Below are 22,977 nucleotides of genomic sequence, written 5' to 3'. Positions count from 1 at the left end.
GGTGACCTCACCCCTGAGTCATCAATCAGCGGCCTAAACAGCTCTTTCACCAGCACAAAGACAAACATTTAAATGTAAGGTTGTATGAGTAAAATAAGGCGTGGGCAAGTGAAACAAACATGCTCCAGCACTGTGGCTACCACACAGAGCCAACAGGCAGTGATAAATATTTTATAATTCAATGACACAGCTCAGGGGGCAGTCAAGTATAAATGGGTTGAGTAATCACTAACACCTTTTACCATATATGGTAGATAGGTAAACACGAAGGAGGTTGACTTTATTGATAATTGGTTGTCTTTTAAAAGTTTAATGGAAAAGGTTTGGTGATTTTAGCTTCATCCCTTCAAACATGTTGTCATGAGACACCTTTCACACGACCCACTCTATTAGTGAACTTATTTGCATTATTAGGGCAGGGGCAGGGATGTAGTGGAGGCTAAACGCAAGTAAACTCAGTTTATCCACCTCTGAAATTTCAGAAATAGAGTTTATCCACCTCTTATTAGAGTTTATCCACCTCTCAAAAGAGTTTATTCACCAATTGCAACTTTTAACATTCAAAAATCACACTGTATTATCCGCATTCACAATATGTACACTCTAGGAACCATTTAATACCACTGATATTGTTATAAACATTTGACAATAACCTCCACCATCATCAAACATGTTCTGAAAAATCCAATACCGCACGATGCTATCCACCTCACAGAATTCATAGTTTACCCACCTCTTATTTTACCACTACATCCCTGGGTAGAGATGATTATTTTAAATAGATATTACGGTCAGTAGGTGGGGGTTTGGCTGGCTCTTATGAAGTAGGTTTTTACAGGAAGTACATTTAAAATAAAAAAAAATAAAAAACACAAAAAACAATTCGTCCTCTTTGAAGTTTTCAAAAAATCGTCTGAGAAAACACCTTTGAATTGCAACCCTATACATTTGTTTTACTGCATCGCCCAGGCAGTTGATTTCAGACTGCTGACTTTACTGCAGGCATGTTCTGTTTACACTTATGAGCCACTCATTTTAATGGCATTGCATTACTGTTTTACATTTCAAAAGCATCTACAGTAACAGGCATACTCCACAGCTGTTTAACTGGAACAGAAGCTTTGATTTTGCCAAGGGACACAACTGCATGAATGTCAAGGTCCAATCCAGAGAAAAAAATGATTAACTCAATTCAGATCTTTCATGATTAATAACAGGGTGCGTAATTAAATCATTGCAGACTGTGGGAAACCCAAATTTAGATACGTCCCATGGGACATCTGGTAAGTGTTGCCTTCTGTACGGGCCACAGACTGAACAGTGATGTTTCGATTTCCAATTTCTTTTCCCCAGGGGGAGAGTTCCATACAGGAAGACCATTAGGAATCTCTCTGTGCCATCAATGGCGTTTTACAGTGTCCAGTAACGGAGGCATATCTGTACTATCTGTGTTGTATCTGTGTTTATTTGGGTCATATCTACTCCAGTACAGTGCCACCACCAGTGAGACTCTGCTGCAGTCCCTACCCAGCAGAGCGAGAGTCCAGGGTGTGAATGCCCTCGCTAGTTAATCTAGGAGTTCCGTGGACTCTTATTGTCCGGCACCATCTGTTACATTAAGGCAGGAATGCGGAAAAGTCCTCGCTGAACCTTCCCCGATGCCCATGAAGGGGAGTTTCCCCCCGGTACTGGCCAAAAACAAGCGGGCTTTCTCTCCCCCATTTAGATGCTGTTTATCTATAGGATGATCTCGTGGACACATCAATTCATGACTCCGCTTTATCTCGTCATGAATATTCCTATAATCCCCGGGCCTGATCCCGGCCCCTCCATTCTCTGGCCGCCTGGACTGGAGCCCCCTCACTCATTCAGGTCCCCCCTTAAATCCCGCCATTCACGTCCCCCTGGCTCCTGATCTCCACATGAAATGATATCGCTCTCAGTAGTTCTACTTATGGACCTCTAAGCTCCCATATGCACACAGACACAGGCACGGCTAAAGCCTATAATTGATCTGTAATTGAAGTCTGAAACAGTGTGACTGCAGAATCCCCTTGGCTCTCTGTGCCAGCAGCACCCACTAAAAGGAGGAGAGGGTGGGGGTACGTGGGGGTACGTGGGGGGGGTGAATTCCATGAGGTGGAGATGGGCATCCCCAGCTCGGGGCTTAGCATATTACCACGCCTGGAAATACACTAGGGGCACTCAAGTTCATGGGCTTTAAAGACCAATTCAATCTTTGTAAAAGTTGGAATATTTACACTATGCTGCATTATAATGTGATTAGGGTAGTCTGCTCAATCCTTATATAACGTCCTGGTAAATAGTAAGGATACCTAAGGTTTCATCAAGCCATTATATACATTTAGAATTTTTTTTTAAATGCCAGCCACATTAAAACTGGACAGGTAACAGGCATTCCCTAAGACACATTTGGCAACTTGACAGGATTAAAGGTGCTGTGTGGAGTTCCGTAGGATTAAAGGTACTGTCTGGAGTTCCGTAGGCCTCGAGTTGTCTTGAAAACAAGGCACTTTTCCATTGACCTGTATTATATTTACTACATGTATAAAGTAATAACCGGGCCAACACTATCCAATTTGCATGCTCTGGGCAATTTAGAGCTTAAGTGTTTCTGACATCGGTCAAAACTGTTGTGACTTCACAATCTGCTGATCATTTCTAGATCATATTCAAATGTTTTAAACTAATAAAAGACCTTTAAATTCCCCCCAACAGCATCAACAACTCGGATTACTGACTAATCTTAATAGTCACAATCACATTCGCAGATCATTCATCCCTACCAGTTACACAGGCCTTAAAGCAAAGGACAAATCTGAGCCTGAAATTCTCAAACATTTTTGAAGATGTCATAGTATAGGCATATTGACTATTTTCAAATCTTCGACAGCCCAGCCACGCCCATGCCTGAACCCTGATTACACTATTGAATAAGTTAGGATGGGAAGATAATTTGATCTTCTCTGTGTGATAATACTGCACTCTGTATTATATTAAAATGCCACTGATGATATTGCACTTTACTATTGATACTGGTATGTCTGACTGACGAGCTGTATGGTGCAAGATGGACTTCTGAAAGGATCAATACAAATCTATCTATATTTACATTGTAATGACCATTTTTTAATAATAGCAATAACACATACTACTGCCTACTCAGTCTTATTCCAGTGCAAGGAATGAGTAGATGTCATTAAAATCTCAGACTAAATGCAATATTACAAGCCTAAGCTATGGGGCAAAAAACCAACGACCATCCAAACGTCATCTTTTACTTTTGCATCACACCTCATCCGTAATTCCTAAAAGAAGGCTAAACTTGTTGCATCTGTAAACTTCAAGACAGTGGTTTATTTTGTTTAGTGCAATATTTCATGGCCATTCTTTGGTGGGATATCAGAGTGAGTGCCCACTACAGTAAATGGTTTGTAAGATTTTGGTGAGGTAAAAAAGTGGCAAAGCACCACACTGTAAGCAATTGGCTTCATTTCATTTTAATTGAATGTTAAAAACAAATTCATTTTTGTGTGACTTATTGTGTTACTGGATAACACTGTGAAGAGCTTCACATGATTGTCAATAAGTATTACAATTATTATAATAATGCTCTTTCTGAGTGTGTGTCTTAGGGCAGGGGTTCCCAAACTTTTCCTTGACAAGGCCCCCCAAATACCACTAGGTTCTGGCCAAGGACTGCTTGATGTGTTATTAAACCCATCGACAATACTACGGCAAATTTAAAAATACATTAAGCTAATCCTAATAATTATTTTAGCCACAAACACTTTGTGATGGAGCATACAGTGTGTAAAATTACATTTGGGGCTTTCTGCTATATGAGAGCTATCACTCTACTATTATTCCCAGTCATTATCATGGAAAATAATGTTCAGATATGCGACAAATTATTATAATGGCATTGTATAACAACCCTCATAGTAATGGGTATATTTAACATTTTTCAAATGTATTTATTTGTTGCTTTTATTTTTCTTTCCAACTTGCTGAGGCCCCCCTGGCAGCCCCTCGCGGCCCCCACTTTGAAAACCACTGTCTTAGGGCACCCAAACAGCCAGTGCCCCTTGGACACACATAACAAAGAATAGAAAGTAAAAAGTGGATGAGATTTGAGTAGTTTTCCATGATCACTGATCTATATCTTTTCTACAGATTATGTTACAGGATATTTCACTTTTGCTGCCCCCTGGTGGTCAGATATGAGACATGTGATGGTGACGCCTTTCTGCTGGTGCATTCACAACTCTCAACATTCCTTACATCTATTCAATTAAGGCTCATAATAAGCTTTATCCATTACATGGACATTTCAGATAATTAGTGAGATCCTTCACAGCAGCACATGGTAATTCAACAAGGTCATTTATTAATTTTCCTGCTCATTAAGTCCATTTGTAAACATTAATATGCTATCAGTTCTGTGTGTTAAACTGACAGCTGATCAGTGCTATTTATGGTCCACGTTTGTGGTCCATTTTCAAATACATGTGTGCATACAGTGAAACCAATGCAACAGTGTAGGTACAATGTGACTGTAGCTCTTTCATGAAATCATGCAAATTTCATATTATCAAATATTCCCTGACTGGTTGTCATGGATCAACGATAACATCAAAATAGAATTCCCTTTCAGCAGGTTTTCGCTTACAAAATCCAAATCACAGAAAAAAGAACATAATAGTGTTGTCTTTCTCTATTCATTAAAGAGGTGTAGTACCATTAACCATGTACCATCAACATGCTATACAGCTATGAGTATCATCTACACATAAAAATAACTAGCAGCTAAAATTCATGTACATATTACCATTGAAATTACATAGGCTATTCTGAGATTAAAAAGGAAGTAATAAGGAAATACAAAACCATGATCTCAATATTACAAATCAGGCCATGCACCTGACTACAATCACATTCAAATTAATTTGACAAAAACACTCTGCCCCATGTTTACTGTATGCATTAGTGTCACCACAGTTCATTGATCTGATAGATGTCAGTAAATAGCTAACAGGCACTTACTTACACACCTCTAAGCATTGATATGGTTTGAAAAGGATTTGATTAAAAAGAAGCACTTGATATTTGCCAGTAATTATTCTGTTTGCATAGGTCAAATGTCTTGTTTCACAGTTGTGATACACTATTCATGTTCACAGCTTGTAACTGGCATCTTTCTTGAGAGAAGAAAAAAAACTGTTAACCCTGCTCTCCCCAACTGGTGCACAAGATTAGCTTTGCACTTCATGTGATGGGAAAGGCTGTTTCATATGGCTTAGTCTGAACTACTTCAGCATCATTATGCTGACAGTGTTACAGACTGATGCATCAGGAATCAGGTCACACCAATCCTATTGTTTTTGTGGGATGAAAACTTTGACCTGTCTGATCTAATCAGTTCATCTTGTATTATTTCAGCAAACTTTACACTTTACTTTACTTTAAACGGATTAAACAAGAGCAATAAGAGAACTGCAGACCCTCGCTGCAGAAACTGAAACTAAATTCCAGCGTCTGGACATGAGCACTCACACAGACAGACAGACAGACGGATGGACCCGATTACAATGCCTTCCACCCCCTACCCCCACCTCTGCAAGACAAAAGTACCATAGTCCAGGTCAATAATCTGCATAGTGACACCATATCACAGTCATATCTGTTACTAAACAGCATACACCAACTTAGCCAAAACAGTTTCCCTTTCCTCCATGTGTCTTCCCACTCACATTCTGTATCACACAGATACAGAGAAAGACAGAAAAAAAAGAGAAAGTGTTGATGAAGTCAGACAATTCATTCTACTTGATTATTGCAATAATCTTCTTCCACAGGAAGAGATGCAAAAGGCAATATGCATGATATAAAATGTCCTGATAAAGCAAAATGAATCTAAACAAATTCGGAACTTCAAACATCATGAACAATGATAAATGAAACCCTCACATCAGTAGAGTAATGACAGTAGTTTCAACATATTCGGTCTTAATTTCACTAAGAAAACCTGACAACTGTTCCATTTGTCCAATTTGTAATACAAAAAGTAGAGATGATGTAGCGTGTATCATGTTAAAATAGATAGGAAAATATAGAAACATAAAATAAACAAAAAGTCTTGTTTAAAAATTCTTGTCTTCTGGGACATCAAACTTACATATTGTCATTGGAGTTGCCAATGAACTGGCAAGTGAATCAACTGTCCACCTTTGACATACTGTATGAGAGTGGCCCTGATGCGTTACCGTGGTTCATCAGTCTCAGATCATTAAAGTGCAGTCAGACATCTAACAAGAACCAGCTATATAAAGAATGAACACCTGCGACACAAGCTGGGTTGGCACAGGGCTCTTAAGAAGAACTCTGCTAACCCCAACACTGATGAACCTGGCAGTGGAGCGTGCAGTACTTTGCTCCTAAGGTGTTTTGGGCAGATACATTCAGTGATGGGTTGGGGTAAATCGAAGACCTGTGTAAACATCTGGGCACACACATGCTGGTTCTCCCACGGTCTGGTCATCTAAGGCCGGATTTCAAAGACAGAGAAGTGATGGGTCAGAGGATGATGGAGTGATGGGGTGCCTTGCCGTAGGTGCAGGTCTGGGGTCGAGGGGGCCAGTCCAGGTCGTCCTGTAGCTCCTGGGCCAGCTGGATGTAGCGCGTCTTAGGAGCATTCCTGTTCCGACAAAACAGCCAAGCAAGGAATCTGGCCCCCCACCGGTCATTACTTAGCTGGAGACGGGACAGAAACAGACAGTGCTGACTAGTACTCTAGTCAAACTACAAAGATTGAACATTTTCAGAAACTTGCTCCACAACACATAAAACAAAGGAGAGCCACATGAACTGTTCCACAGGACCGTTGGCGTATTCAAAGACGAGGGAACAATACATCCATACTGTATGATCACAATCACAACATGCTCATGGTGCAACAAGGTTGCAAACAAAAAATCTGAAACTTTATCCAGAAGTGGACTATGATAAGGTGAAAAAGTGCAGCATCACACAATATAATTCATATAATGAAAATAATTTTGTCATTCATTTTACAAAACTTCCGCCATCATCCTTAGAGGAGCGGTATTCTATTCTATTCAACTATTTTCACATTCAGCAAAAGAGCAAGTTTAACATGCAAAAGCTGTCTAAAGGTTATGATACATGGGGCAAACTTTTGTGCAATGTTGCCAGGATATCATGAGTGTTTTGATTGGATGATTGTGAAATTCATTAACATTCATTAACGTTTTCTAGATAAAAATGTGTTGCCTAATATTAATTGGAAAGTGCCCAAACAACACAAGTGCAAGGCAATTCTGCTCAAGTTCCCCTGTATCATCACCCTGAGAATATGACTACTAATGAAAGCTGAAATATTTTAGTCAACAAACAAAAAAATGTAAATGAAGCAAAAGCAGGCAAATGAGAACAGCAGCATGAGCCAACCTGAGTGTTCTGGGTAGCTGGGGCCACCCCATCCTTTTCCAGCTTGTCTTGGCTGAATACAAGCCTCCATAAGATGATGTCTAGGACCAAAGTCTACGGAATATTGCAGTTGGCAGGAGGGAAACAAGATGGCTGCCGATCATACATAGTACAGGTGATTAAGTTATACAGTAAGGCATTTAGAATTTGAAGAGAAGCAATCGACGTTTTACAATCAGGTGGAAATTGATTGGTCTAGATATTTTGATGGTTTGATTTGGATATTTAACAAGACAGCCAGAATCATTTGAAAATAGATTTATAAAGCAGGTATTGTTGAAGGTACATACAGTAGTGGTGCTAGAAGAAGACTTAGAACGTTATGTGTTTCAGACCAAGGCTGTTTACCTCCAAGACAAATGACACGACTGCATTAACCAAAATGATGATCACCATGGTAATTCGCCACTCATAAGGAACACAAACGATCTGCAAGAAGAAATACTTATATAATTAGAGCACCTGAAGCCCAATCTTGCGGTCTCCTACCTAACGATTTTAAGGAAATATTGATAGCAACTCAGTAATAGAATTGGAGTCAAGTGAAAAGGAAAATACATTTAGCATCAAATTGTGATCAAACAATGGATGCTGCTGGCTTTGTTTTAAGGTTGCAAATCCACAATAATCTATCCCAATAATCGAAGATTCAACTGTCTAGAAATCAATGCCTTTCCAGTTCCTCAGACAAACCATTGGGGGGGAAATGGGTAAGTCTGTCAAGCCAAACAAAATCCTGTATTTTTATCACATTTTTGGAAAAGGCCTAACTTTGCTTCTCTAGAACTTCTTCTGACCAAATCAACCCTCAACATTAGCGACTACTGAAACACTATATGCCATTGATCACATGCAAATGTTGAATCCGACTTTTAAGGTCTATTTTACATTTCTATATGGAATTACGGGTCTCTCTCCATTCATTTAGGCAGGTATCCGATCTTGTAAGACCAGAGTATCTGCCCTATAGGTATTTCCAAGATGGCCACATATGGTTTTTTTTACCCACCTCCAGAAAGTTGTCAATCGCTGGAACAGGAAATAACATGATGAGGAAGAGGAAGATGTACAGGCTAATACAGGACAACACAAAAGGCCCTGGAGAAGAAATACACATACCAATAACATATACAGTGCATTCAGTATTAATGATATTCTACAGAGAACAAGCTTCCTCAAGTCATTCTCTTCAAAGGCCAAGCTTACTCTATCCTGTTATGTTAGAGGTACACATGTGGACATGTGGACTGCAAATGATTTAAACACACACACACACCCACACACAAGGATACAAGGATACAAGGAAGTTTATTGTCACATGCATATAGTTACTGGATGTAAGAAATGCAGTGAAATTATGTCTGGTGTCAGCCTATTTGTGCATTTGGGGGGGGGGGGGTGCAGTAGAAGAGGGGTCTAGTAGATTAAGTGGCAAGGGTTGCATAAGAAAGGTGGGGGAGGATTGGGGGGGGGGCACCAACAAGGAGCACCCAAGAGCAACAGGGGCAAGGAAAAACTCCCTTACCAAGGAAGAAACCTTGGGCAGATCCACGGCTCAAGGGGCTAATGTATGTAGACAATGACAATGTGCTGTGTATGTAGGGAGGGGGGGGGGGGCAGTGGGCACACACACATCGTACAACACCTGTACAACAGAGGTAGCACCTTGGCCTATAAAGCTGCTTCAACTACTTACTATATTCACATTACTTCAGTGGAGTGGTTCCAATATCAACATTTAAAAGAAACTGCAAAAAAAACTGGCACTATGAATGGTTGAAAAGAAGTGGTGCTTACAGTTTTTATAGCTGGGCTGTCTGAAGGGCTTCCCTTTAGAGTAGATGATGGCCACCACCAGGTACTGGAATGAGGAGATGTAGAACAGGGTGGTGTTCTCGTAGTTCCGGATGTTCTTGTGGTCTACGGGATGAGTTACGTTTGGATCGATGGAGAGTCCTACCCGAGATCTATTACAAGCACTGGACAGGAGACAAATCATGCCGAGACACAGAGAGAGAGAGAGAGAGAGAGAGAGAGAGAGAGAGAGAGAGAGAGAGAGAGAGAGAGAGAGAGAGAGAGAGAGAGAGAGATGAGAGAAATAAAAAGACACTTAAGAAGGCATGCTTCAGTAGCTTTGGTGAACCCAGACATATCTGCGATCACATTTCAATTTGCTCTGCAGATCAGTCACAGCAATGTCCAAAATCACTGAAAACCCAGGAACCAATCACACCTGCTTTATACAATGACAGACAGGGGAGTATGGTTAGGAGTGACACAACCAATGGCTGTGCTGATGGTTGTATTTCTTTGGAATTAAAGGAAAGGTTCGGTATTTTACACTTAAAGCCCTGTTTTCAGATAGTTTATGATTAAATAGAACGTTTAAGATTGAAATTTGGACACGTGCTGCTGTCCTGAGATTTTTCGGTTTCTGTGGTAGCGCCCCCCCTCCTCCAGAACGCTGCATTGGTGCACTGGAACAATCCTTCCTAAAACGCATTAAACTTTCGTTTACAAAGACGTGAAACTCACCGAGTGGTCAGGGGTGTTCGCTGATATGCTCACACAAAAATCGCTGCAAAAGACGCTTTCCAACAGGTGTTTACCATGCGTTGTAAAACGCCTCACACTCGTACAGTACATTCTTCCGTTGAGAGCTTGAATAATAGACACTCCAGCCCAGTTGGTGGCGATAATGCACCTTACACCGTCTTGCCAATTACAAGCAAACCACTGGCATTTCATTGAATACACAGAAGAAGCAGAAGATCGCTGTCTTGAAGTATTTTGCAACAGACAGCTAAAAATGAGGCGATTTTGTGCAGTTCCGAATTGCGGGAAAATTCGTAGCAAAAAAAGTTGTCACAGACTTCCTTTCAACGATCCAGAAAGGCTAAAGTTGTGGCTGGAATTTCTGGGGTTGGATGTGAGCACACCTGTTGAGAATCTGCAGAAAGCTGATCACCGTGTCTCTGCGGTCTGCATTTTACTGAACTTCGCTGGAGGTCGAAGGAAATCGCCCAAAAAGCTCTTTTGCCTGAGAAATACAGCGGTTCCCACATTACCTCCTGGGACGACAGAGTTGGAAGAACTTGGGGTAAGAACTTATTTGTTATGTCCATAACCTGTCGTGTTCACATCATAAGCCTAACACTAACCCTAGCCTACATGAATAATTTGACTACATGATTTTGTACGTTTACCATTTTTTTGGCTGTGGAACTTTCATGATGAAAACATAATGATTCACGTAGGCTATCATTCACATCGTGCAAGTTCCAAGACATTTTAGCATTAGCCATGGTTGGACGTGACAATAATTTGGATAGCGTAGTAGCCTACGATACCGCGACTGCATAAGACTACAGAAAGAATACAAACAACCCCATATCCGTTTCCGGCAGCGGAGTAATACCGTACCTCACAGCACATCCAATACAAGTCAATGGAGTTGGTCAAAAACTACGATAAAACCTGTTTTTTTTTTGCAGCGATTTTTGTGTGAGCATATCAGTGAACACCCCTGACCACTCGGTGAGTTTCACGTCTTTGTAAACGAAAGTTTAATGCGTTTTAGGAAGGATTGTTCCAGTGCACCTATGCAGCGTTCTGGAGGAGGGGGGGCGCTACCACAGAAACCGAAAATTCTCAGGACAGCAGCACGTGTCCAAATTTCAATCTTAAACGTTCTATTTAATCATAAACTATTTGAAAACAGGGCTTTAAGTGTAAAATACCGAACCTGTCCTTTAAGCAAACAGCTTTCATTGACAAGAAAGATGTGTTTGCTGTTCTACTGTTAAGATTCAGTAATAATTGAATGCACCAAATTAAGCTTAACTTCACTGCTGGTTAAGCCCCTTGGATATACAGTAGGAAGTGAAGGAAGCATTCCCAGACCCATTCTCTTTTGAGAATTAATCTTGTGATGGCCAGGCTTATGTTTCAGCATTTCCAGAATAAATAAAATACAAATAGAAAATCTAATTTTTTTCTTATTCAAATTCAATTAATAGATCATAGATAATAATAGAAATTAGACAATTTAACATTTCCTTACATTTAACGTTTTGTAAAACAAGTTTTAGAAAATCTTCAAAATCATCAACTGCCTTACGTCATACTACAGGCAGGCACTGTATTTACTGAGTTACTGGAGAGGTGTTCTACAGCCTCAGAGCTGCATTAATGCTCATGCACCAGCTGTTCTATGTGCTGTAAGCAGCCGGGCCCACTTACTCTGAGAGTGGCGTCCATTTCTCGTACCAGCTCTGGTGCTGCACCCAGACGAAGGCGGAGGCCTGGAAGCCGAGGCACACCAGGATCTGGGTGAGCACGGAGAAGAGCAGTGGGCCGGAGATGAGGCTGGAGGGGGGCCGCTGGGCCACCAGCTCCCTCCACGCAGGGTTCAGGCTCACTGCGGATGGCACCGCGCACACACAGATTAATCAATACCAATCACTAACACCAAAACAACACACACACACACACACACACACACACACACACACACCTAGACACAAAAACCACAATGAATCTACACATTTTCACATAAATAATTTGCAGAGTCAATTAATTAGAATTCCAGGAAGCCTGCTCACTTGTGAAGGCTATGACGAGAATGATGACCACATCAATGAAGAGGAACTGGAAGTCACCCAGGTTGCTCAGGATCTGGTCATGAGAGGGAAGAGCTCCAGTTAGACAACATCAGAAACACAAGGCCACAGGAGCTTTGAAGCTTCTATTGTCTGGTGTGGAGTGAGGAAGACTCACCGAGTAGAGAAGTGTGACACTGAGGTACTGGATCATGCTGTACAGGGCCATGAACTTAAACACACAGAAGGATGTGATGAGCGCAGCACGACCCTCCCTGTGGAGAGAAAAGCACATTTGAAATGGACACTCACTCACAACACACATTAAACATACACATTCTTATGGCAGAACTTTAAATCCCATTCAGTGCAATTATTTTATGATAATTGATAATGAGAATTCAATAACATTAGTAATTCACTGATTCTTGAGATAAGGGACAAAACATGTCCCCCATCAAAATGTTGCAATTTCCCTTAAAAAACAATTAATTATTTCATTTAAAAAGGCTTTAAAAGTTGGATATAAAAGACTTGTGTATGTTTAGACTCTTAGTTTTGGCTATATTTATATTATTTCATAAAATACCGGCACTGTACTATGAAAGTCCATGCAAATGAACTCGTCCTCCGCAGAGGTTACAGTATCAAACTGCAAAAATAAAGTGTTTTAAAATGGCCAAAATGCACAAATATGATTATGAGGTTAATTGGATGGCTTAATAAAATATCACAAAATACTTAAAGTTAACATTGCATTATTTTATACATTAACAACAGCCTTTCAAAATCTGTCCTCAATTCATGTCAACTCTGTCAGATATTTTTCAAATTCGAAATAAATCCGGCATATTTTGGTCAGCTTTAACCCTGAGGACCCCCTTTGACTTCTTTCTGTTGATGGATGCAGCAGTCCAACACATTGTCTCGTAAGTGTTTTAAAAAAAAAAAATATTCAGCAAACAAGTTGAAATCCCTGTGGTCACAGCTTTTATGTGTCAACACTGTCTTCAAAGTAGAGCTGAATTCAATCAAGAAGTTTGAAGTAAAAGTTGGTATTTTGGTTAAGTGGCAGCTGGCAACTTAGGAAAATCAAAATGGCTAACATCTACTACACATGATTAAGTAAAAAAAAAAAACATGTTGTTTTGTCAACTCCGTCAGACGTCAACTCTGTCTGACGGTGTTGACATGTAAGCTGACTGAGTGGAAAAGTGCTCCCAAATACTCATTAAGTAATGTATAACAACTACATAACATGATAATATGATCTAAGTATGCATGTTGATTGACTTAAAACATCTTAAAATACCCAAATGCCAAATAACTTATAATAATAATATTGTTTTTATCTGTACTCTAGGCAGAGATGGCTAGACACAAATTGTCAGTGTAGGAGCAAAAACAAAGAATTAACAGTGACCCAGAAAGCAGAAGGGACAGTTAGACAGTAAACAGCAGTTAAAAAAGGAGAGACAGAGATGGAAGGACAGGTCCAAAACAAAAAAGTAAAACAAGTAGGAGAATAAGGACCCAGAGCAAAAAGGCACCGCAGAAAGTATAGATGGCTAAATGAAAAAGACACCCCACCAGAATGTCCTCTGGACCAGGCTGTTGAGGAGCCTACTTCAACCCAGCGTGCCTTTGCAGCTGAGAGAGAGAGGAGAAAAACCAGGAAAAGACATGCAAGGGAGATAAAAGCATTGAAAGAAAAGGTTAAGAAATTAACAAAAGGGCAACACAAACTAAGAAAGCAGGAAGGGCGGAAAAAGAAGGCTCAAATAGAAAAGTCAAATGTCAAACTAAAAGATACAATTATTGTAGATTCTCCATGAACAGAAACAGAGAGGATGATAACGGGAAGCCAACATCGGAACTCCAACATTAGGAGATATCTTCTTTTCCACAAGAGCTGAGACGGAATTATACAACTCATGTGGCACAGAAACGAGCCGTTGAAAAATCAGGTCACAGACAACTGGCATTACACTGCAAAAACTGCGTATCTAATAAAATCTAACCAAGATTATTAATCTTATATCAAGATAAAAAACTAGTTTGTCTTGTTTTCAGTATAAAAAGACTTACCTAGCGCTTTCTCATGAAATCATTTGACTTAATTTAAGAAATGTTTGACTTATTTTAAGACATCTCATCCTGAAAATAAGCAAATTTTTCTTCCAGCGGGTTAAGCACTTTTCAAAAGTACTTTTGTCCCTTATCTCAACAATCAGTGAATTACATACAATCACTGATTGATGCTTAAAGGGCAGAATGTGTTATGGAAGGTAAGATCAAGCTAACTGCTCATGTATAAGTTTCTCATGTCTCAGGATAGCTCCAGAAGCTTGAGATACATGTATGTGCACTGACACAGTAATGGGACCTTACCTGATGAGGTTGGGGACACAGGAGATGTTGGGCGTAGTGGAGGTGAATGGGGAGGCGACTGAGGCCTCCAGCTCAGACAGGGAGATGCCCCCATGGGCTCGCTTCAGGGCCTGAGCATGCAGCATAGGGGCAAGAGCAGAACAACCAGGTGAGTGAACCGCCCCATGCATTCTCTGAACAAACCCATTCACTGATTCTATTTTCTGATGCTTAAATGGTCACAATTAGTAAAGTACATTGGGAAAGATTGAAATGGGGGAAAAACACATCTTGCAGAACTCAGGAGCAGCTCATGTAATACTACACAAATGGTATCCTCTTCTCAAGATCATATAAATCATAAATGTAATCAAAAACAATATTAAAGAAGAACCTATTCTACATACAAGGGTATATTTTAGAACAATAAAAGTCAGATAATCCAGACTAATTGAGTGTTTCTAGCTTAGGCATTGTCTAAGACAGGAGAAGGTTTCATATAAGGACTGGCGACACTTACACCACAATCATTTGCACCATCCCCACACATGCCCACAAAGTAGCTGCAAAGATTGCAAAAAATAAAATAAAAATGAAAAACAACACAATTGAAAACATAACCTATTATGAGATAAATAACTGAAACAGTACTCGTCTGACAGAGTCCTTCTGTAACATTACAAGTGTCATGAAGTTTCAAACAGAAAGGTCATGGCATCAGATTTTACCACGTGAATTTAGCAAATGTACCCTATATTCTTACCACATCCAATGCATTACACACATACAGCACATGTTAAAATTAGTGTTTAACTCACTCCACGCTCTGGAGAATCTCTACCAGCTGGGTCTTTTGGTCAGGAGCCATTCTAGCAAAGACAGTCCCTCTGAGGACCAGCTTCAGCAGGGAGGAAGAGAGGAAGGGAGGAAGAAAGTGAGAGGTGGAGACAGACAACTGTGGGATATTCATATGACCCCCCTCATTACAACTGGAAGAAGTTATTTGACAGAGAGACAGAGATAGAGATAGAGATAGAGATAGAGACAGAGACAGAGATAGAGATAGAGATAGAGATAGAGATAGAGACAGAGACAGAGACAGAGACAGAGACAGAGACAGAGACAGAGATAGACAGAGACAGAGATAGAGAGAGAGAGAGATAGATAGATAGATAGATACTTTATTGATCCCCAGGGGAAATTCAAATTGCCTGTTGATGACTTGTAGTCTCACCAACAAGGTCACTGATTCAACACCTCTGTGTTGAAATGGCGGTCTATGCTGATAAACCAAAGCAGGCGTCATAGCTGACCTTTGGGACGAGATCTGGGAAGTGCTCTATAATGGCAGCCAGAGACTTCCCACTCATGGCAAAGTGGTACTGTTCCCTCAGCCTGCCGTTGGACAGAGCTCCATCAGACTCCACGTCCACCAGCTGCAGAGGAAACAGGACAGGCACCACAGCTCACGCACACACTGAACACAACCAGGAACCATTGAGGCTATGGAACCACAGCTAGGGGCATCTATCATCTTTGCTTTGTATTGGGGTATATTATACTCTATATCACTATTCCTTGTGAAACAATCCTACAATAATTAAAATATTAAACATTTACTGCTTGACGTGTGATACTCTTTGCCGTTATTATTCCCTCACATCAATTTCCTTCCTCACTCCTAGCAAACAGAATGGCATTTGACACTTGACGTCCCGCCCCCAGCTTAAGCTCCCCTCACCTGGAAATGGCCATTTTTACTGGCCGGTGCCGTGGGGCTGTCTGTGTAGTGCCAGAGGACCACAGCTGCATGGCCCCCTCCGGGGGGCTGCGCATCCGCAACGATGACCCTCTCCTGAGGACCGATCATGCCACAGTCTCTGGCCACGGAGATGGCCGTCAGAAGGTTGTCACCTTGACAAGACAAGAGCGTGCACTCATGAGGTCAACAGCAGCCCACGCATGGCTGAAATCATCAACAAACATCTCATTCCACGTGTGCAAAATAGTTCATGTGGTTGAGTTCCTCTTTCTGTTTATATTTTTACTAGCACAGTATGATAAATCTGACTGTTGTTTGCTCTACATTATGAATAATTAAATAAATAAGTCACCTGTAACCATCACAGTGCGAATGTTTGCACGCCGCAAATCTTCCAAAACCTCTGCCGTCTCTGGCTTGAGTTTATTCTGCATGATGATGAGGCCCAGGAACTCCATGTTACTCTCTATGTGGTCTCTAAGGCACACAACAGCAATCAGTGGTCAACTCATTCAGAAATCAGCACACTTATACAGAAAAGAGAGAAAATGGATGGGAGGATCAGCTGGCTGGAACCTGTTGAGGCTCTGCACTTTATGCCAGGTCAGTTTGGCCTCCAGCTGGCGGTGTGCCAAGGCAATGACCCGGAAGCCCCGGCTGGTGTATCCCTCCAGAACCTCAGTGAAGTTCTCTGGAACTGTAAATAGATGGATACAAAAAAACATTCACTGATGCCTGAATATGACAATCCTCAGAAAAATGACAGATACACAAATTTCACCAAGCTGGTGAAATTACATTTAGAATCTACAGACATCTACAGATAAATTATTATTTTGCTATTCAATTGCTATAAGATGGAATAAAGCTGAAGAATATGATGGTATATGGGGAATGTGGAATCTGAATATTTTGAAATTAGCATTAACTGTAAGAATATTAATATCAAATAAATACCCCTTTTAACCTTCAAAAAACAATTGCAAATGTCACATGCAGCTCACATCTCACATATCATTCTTTGGCACAGGCTGAAATATGCATATTTCTTTATCTGCATAGAGAGTACACATCTATCTTCTATTTGCACAGTTTATGTTGTGCTGCAGGAACCATGACCGTTGTTGCCACTGACTTGAAGAGCTGTTGCAGAGGCTGGCCACCACCTCTGGTGCCCCCTTGAGGTAGGCCTCCATGTGCTTTCCCCCGAGCCGCCGGACCACCACACTCATTCTCTGCAGCGCAGAGGAAAAGGGGAACTGCCGCACGATCCCCAGCTCATAGGTGTCCTGCAGGACAGGGGACACATTAAAGGCTGCTGATTTACAGCAAATAACAGTGAAGGAAGAGTGAAGAAAAGGATGAGTTTTTTTTTCCATTACTTACAGGCAGCTCATACAGCTCCTAGAAGAGGCAAAGGAAACAAGTTAAATTTGCTCTCACAGAAACTACACCATACTCTACAACAGTGGTCCTTAACTGGTCTGGCTTTGGGACCCACAATTTATCATGTTCATTCGCGACCCATATGTTTTTTTACCGTTCAACCCAATGAATATGGTTAACTACATGATAAGACACGCAAAGTGCCTATAGGACTTCATGTTTGGAACATGCTGATGTTTCGCATTACATTTGTGAAGTCTTCAACTCCTGATGTCACCTGTCTTCACTCCTGTCTGACTACTGATCTAAACAAGACTGGACATGCCAGAGAATGCAGCACAGAGAGTGCGATCTCCATAATAAAATCCCTCTGGTGATGGGAATGCCTACCATGCTTTGATCTGCGGTTGGTGTGACTTCGGAGAGAGTGGACCGTTTGCCTTGTGGCTGTTTGGGAGGCCTTACCACAGTGGGCATTATGGGATTGTGGAGGGACGTCTCCTCCTCTGTGGCTTCCTCCAGTATCTGCTCAAAAACATGGAAAATATTTTTTCCTATTACGTATGGAAACACACACACACACAGAGACACAGACACACACACACACACAGACACACACAAAAGCAAAGCTGGCAGTTCTCTGAAATATTAAGGAGCATTGAGAAGCAACTGGTACAAAATACTGACCCAGAGTCCTTTGCCACGTCCATCTAATTCAACAGCACACTTATCTCAGACCCTGAAGTTTGCATTAGCCCTCACACTTTCAATCTGGGAGCCACGTTTTTAGTACATTGAAACAGTCAGATGTTCAGAGCAGAAGAGATCAATCCCGTTCTGCAGGATTGGATGACAAGATGCAGGAGCACTGGACCACACTCACCCATCCAGTGGCGTGGAACATCTTCAGGTCCAGCGGGTCGCCCGACAGCTCTCCGTCAATCTTGGTCAGGGAGTGGCAGGCAGCCATACAGGCCAGGAACGGAGACTCCACCTCACACTCCGTACCTGGGTCCTCCTCTGGTTGGACAAACCTGTGGGTCCCAGGGTCAGAAGCTACTTCAGTATACAAAGTGTTTTTGTAGCCATATAAAAGACAGACAGACAGACAGACACACACACACACAGGACTCACCTTCCACGTTCAGTTCTGTGAACAGCCCAGAGATCCAAGCCATCTTCAGTGAGTGTGCCTGTCTGTTAAGGGAGGCGTCATAACCAATGTCGTTACATTATGGTAAAGCACAAGAGAATTATTGAATTCAACTTGTAACAGAATAAAAAATAAAAAAAGGAACTGCTTATATCTAACGCCGCTGCTACAGAAGTGAGGGGCACCTTGTCAAAGCAGACGAGGTTGAGCTGCCCACAGATGTTGATCCTCTGGGGACTGATGCAGTAGATGCCCACGCGCTTGAGCCTTCGCTGGGCGTACACAATGCCAGCCGTCATGGCCGCCGGCAGGGCAGGAGGCACGGTGATGGTGACGATGTCCAGAGACTCAATGATTATGGTCTTAGCAGGCACCTGCAGGGTTCATCAAAGGAGAGTCATGGGCCATGACACAGAAGAAATGTTACTAATGTTATCTAAGTAAGATGCTACTAATGTTATCAAAGTGACAAACACTTTGAGTATCTGGTGTTGAATCAGTGGTTGGGTCAATAAAAACATGACATTGTCATTGCACGAAATCTCATTTGTGTCCAATGGGTGACGTCAAACATCCAGAAATGTATCATAACACATGGTAAAACATATGGTGTATATCAACTAAAGATTGTAGCTACATTTTTATGTCATCTTGTGCTTTACGTTATCATACCACATGACCAGTCTTTGGCCTTCCTTATCTCTGAGCCCTTAATGATTGCATAAGCATAAAAATGCCATTGGTGAAGGTCCAACTCCAAAATGCAGTACTACAAAACTGTGTTCAACAGGTTTGTGGTTCATGCCATTATCAACACAATGGCTTATAGGGAATGCAGGAAACAATTTCATTTTGTTATTTTTTTTGCATCAAGTGGCCTAGTGGAATTAAAAGTTGCCATTCAAAATAGGTCCCCATTACAATATATGATCTTCATGTACCGTTTCAAACATTGCTCATTTTCCTACAGCCACTGTTATCATTTCCACTATTTACTATATACTATTTACTATCTAGTTCAACCAAGGTAGTGACAGCATTGACGTACACCTACAGATCACAGCAGAAAAATGTATCGCCTCATAAGTAACAAGTTTCTGCCACTGACTGTCAGCACATTTATGTCCTTGTGTTGCACAACCCCAAGAGTTGCCTCCTGGCTATAAAATGCCCTTCCTTGATAACAACTTGCTGAAATGCTGCATCTCATGGTTGAAGCAAATACTCCTCTCCTGAGAAAGATGTGATATTTAAGGCAGGCTGACAGAATGACTGCTGGAACAGCATATGTGAGAGATCTGGTTAGACTGATGTAGATATGTCGTTATAGACCCCTTCACAGTCCACATCACAGAAAAGGTGTGCACATGTCAGGGTCAGAAAGCTTTCCATCTCATTGAATTGTGTCTGTGTGAATTGACTGAAACGTCAAGGAAACATCAAGAAAAATGCTTACTTGTAGTACATTTTTTTATGTATACACACTGGGCTTGTCAACCAGATAGCCGTATGTCAGGCTTATGAATCTCTTGCCTAGGGTTGGGTATCGTTTGGGTTTTATCCGATACCGGTGCTAAATCGATACTTTTAAAACGGAGCCTGAACCGGTACTTTGTGTTTAAATTAAAATGGTCTAAAGCATGAATTGCTTTTTTTATTGATAAGACATGAACATGAAATTGAACTCTTATATTCAATTTACTATCAATATCTTATTGCTCCTACGCATAATAGCCTACATTTAAATGTTAAAACAGCTTGCCATGGATGCACACACAATGGAAAGCTCTGCTTTCAAGTTTACCCAGTGTAAGCGGTTTGCCATAAGGCATGTGAAAACAGCTTGCCATAGAACTGCTAGGTCATGGACAACGGCATTTGCAAGCAAGCTAATCTAAGCTTCCAAGCAAATCCAAGCTAATCTAGGGACTCTACTTTCCAGTTAATTCAGTGTGTTCCCAAATGCTTCAAGAAATTTCATGTCTTCCCCCATAACACGCAATAGTTTTGAACATGTTAGGCTACATTATGTCGGTGTTGAAGTGTTTAGATTCCCAGCGCTAGTAGGCATTTTTACAGCACCTATGGCTATGCGCTATACCAGTCAGCTGAGTTTAATTAGCGATAACGTACGGAGATGGTTCCGTAGCCTCTTTGACAGCTCAGTGACATCAGGTATGTAACCTTCATATTTATGTTTTTGCCAGCTAACTTTTAACATGATCTTCATATTCATTGTGATGCTATATGTGCCTCATGCACATGAAATATTAATATCATGCCATTATGTTGTTTAGAACACACCGTGAAATAAAGTTTTCACCTTACAACTTTGCTGATAACATTTCAAATAAATGCCAGCTAGCGCATTAGCAGGGATATTGTGTAACGTATACTGTTGATGTTGTTTCATAGCCTTTTGCTTGTGTGTAGTTAGGCCCACTGCTACATTCTGACAGGAGCTTGTGATATCGCTTTAAAGCTACTTGGGCTCCTGCAAGCTGTCAAACACTGTCCACTCGCCTATGTGATGCACCCCTCTGATTTATACATCCAGTGTTTATCCATACCGGTGCCATATTAGAACCGTGTTTCGGTGCCCAACCCTACTCTTGCCTCTTGCTAACTTCATCTACCTGTTCTGTTATCATCTCAGGATCAATCGTCATTAGCTAAGACAAATTTATAAAGGAACGATTCACGGCCCTTGGGTGACAATGACAGTGCATACCTTGACAGCTTAACATGCCGGTAGATTAGCTGCGCCATTTTTCTGACCCCATGCTGCGCGCGCACACAACGTAGGCTCTGGATGTTTACAAACATTGAAGGAGTCTATAGGAGAGACATATAGAACTGCTCTGCTTCAGCAGGCTGGCAAGAACAGGACACAGCACTGTCAGTGCCACTCATAGCAATGGAGCGAAGCCCAAGGCCTTTTTCAGTCTCCATCTCTGAGGAATCGCTTTGGGTTAAAATGCGTCAGCCAAAAGGAATGGAATGGATGAACCATTGGCATCGTGCCCAGCAACATTATGGATGGAGGTGTGTTCTGAGGGACTAAACAAAATAAACCCTGAATTCCTCTTATTTTGAGACCCAGGGGGCAAACTGACTGTGGATCTCACCTGGTGTATCACGCTGAGGACAATGGTGTAAATGAACCCAATCCCTGCCACTCCCACCAAGCAAAGCAGAAAGAGGTAGGCATCCCTGTACAGCTTGAAGTCGGTGGGTTTGGGGTAGAGGATTGAGCGGACCAGCTGCCCCTTCTCTGTGCTGAAGCCTAAGAGGGGAGACAGAACCACTCACGGCGGGAAACCAGGGCCAGGCTAGCTGTCCCCATCACTTATACAACATGCCCCTGGATAAACAATGCTGAAATAATAACATCACTAAAACAATTTCTAACAACACCTACATTTGAATGACAAATCTAATTCATGCTTTGAAAGTTCTTCTGTATCATTTTAATTGCTTTTGATGGTCATTCTGATTACCACGACACATGCACAGCACATGCCTGTTGTTTTTATGGTGCAAGGTAATAGTCAGACAGCGAAAGAACCCTGATTGTTACTGACCAGTGTGGACCACCAAGGCCTTGACCAGTTCCCCGGAGTAGAACCGTGTCTGGATGACCTGGGTTCCACAGAACAGAGTGTGTCTCTTGTGCTGCTCAGAGCTGTACAACTCCCTGCCCTCCACTTCTGAGTTAGGCAGGCTGGTTTTGGTTACAGGCACACTCTCCCCTGTATGAACACACATGAAAACACACCACAGTTTGTACCTCAAACACAGACGGAAATGTTTCTCTATAATAGATTACTCTGCAATATATATTGTTATGAAAAACTGTTGTACTGGGGAAATTAGATGTAGAATGAGCGCATGAACAAGACCAACTGCGTTCGTCTACACAGAATAAAACACTGTTTTGTAAACAGTGCAAAGTGTCTGGAACACACGTCTGGAACAAGTACACACTTCACCATTTCAAGGGTGAAGTTCAAGCTGTGTGTGCTTGTGTTTGTTTGTCACATAATATGTCCTGGTTACTGTGACCCTGGCAATGATAGGCCATCACTTACGAGATAGCGGTTAGGTGTACCACCCGGGGTACACCGTTTCCTCTAGTGAGGCTTTTAGAAGAGATCGAATCTTTTTGAAGGCAT

General features: G+C 41.5%; 1 protein-coding gene across 1 annotated transcript in view; it reads right to left on the bottom strand.

The window, feature by feature from the left end:
- Positions 1-4,206: 4,206 nt before the first annotated feature.
- The window catches only part of LOC143134298 (polyamine-transporting ATPase 13A3-like), a 37,264-nt gene continuing 18,493 nt past the window's right edge, over positions 4,207-22,977 (bottom strand). Inside the window, exons 12-34 of the mRNA XM_076294562.1 lie at positions 22,387-22,554; positions 21,931-22,088; positions 18,988-19,176; positions 18,785-18,846; positions 18,533-18,683; positions 18,040-18,174; positions 17,650-17,667; positions 17,399-17,552; positions 16,840-16,960; positions 16,616-16,740; positions 16,243-16,415; positions 15,815-15,937; positions 15,320-15,399; positions 15,022-15,064; positions 14,523-14,632; positions 12,310-12,406; positions 12,135-12,207; positions 11,773-11,950; positions 9,328-9,509; positions 8,540-8,628; positions 7,879-7,959; positions 7,492-7,584; positions 4,207-6,774 (exon numbers count right to left, since the gene is read on the bottom strand). Of these exons, the coding sequence (XP_076150677.1) occupies positions 6,598-6,774; positions 7,492-7,584; positions 7,879-7,959; positions 8,540-8,628; positions 9,328-9,509; positions 11,773-11,950; positions 12,135-12,207; positions 12,310-12,406; positions 14,523-14,632; positions 15,022-15,064; positions 15,320-15,399; positions 15,815-15,937; positions 16,243-16,415; positions 16,616-16,740; positions 16,840-16,960; positions 17,399-17,552; positions 17,650-17,667; positions 18,040-18,174; positions 18,533-18,683; positions 18,785-18,846; positions 18,988-19,176; positions 21,931-22,088; positions 22,387-22,554 (2,780 nt within the window). The 3' untranslated portion in view covers positions 4,207-6,597. The remainder of the gene's footprint in view (positions 6,775-7,491; positions 7,585-7,878; positions 7,960-8,539; positions 8,629-9,327; positions 9,510-11,772; positions 11,951-12,134; positions 12,208-12,309; positions 12,407-14,522; positions 14,633-15,021; positions 15,065-15,319; positions 15,400-15,814; positions 15,938-16,242; positions 16,416-16,615; positions 16,741-16,839; positions 16,961-17,398; positions 17,553-17,649; positions 17,668-18,039; positions 18,175-18,532; positions 18,684-18,784; positions 18,847-18,987; positions 19,177-21,930; positions 22,089-22,386; positions 22,555-22,977) is intronic.

The sequence above is a fragment of the Alosa pseudoharengus genome, unplaced genomic scaffold (assembly GCF_046254945.1).
Source record: "Alosa pseudoharengus isolate Yale_2024_CS ecotype anadromous, Long Island Sound unplaced genomic scaffold, YU_APseudo_1.1 YU_APseudo_1.1_scf_2, whole genome shotgun sequence".
In the NCBI taxonomy this organism is placed as follows: Eukaryota; Metazoa; Chordata; class Actinopteri; order Clupeiformes; family Clupeidae; genus Alosa; species Alosa pseudoharengus.
This window is presented reverse-complemented; position numbering and strand designations above follow the sequence as displayed.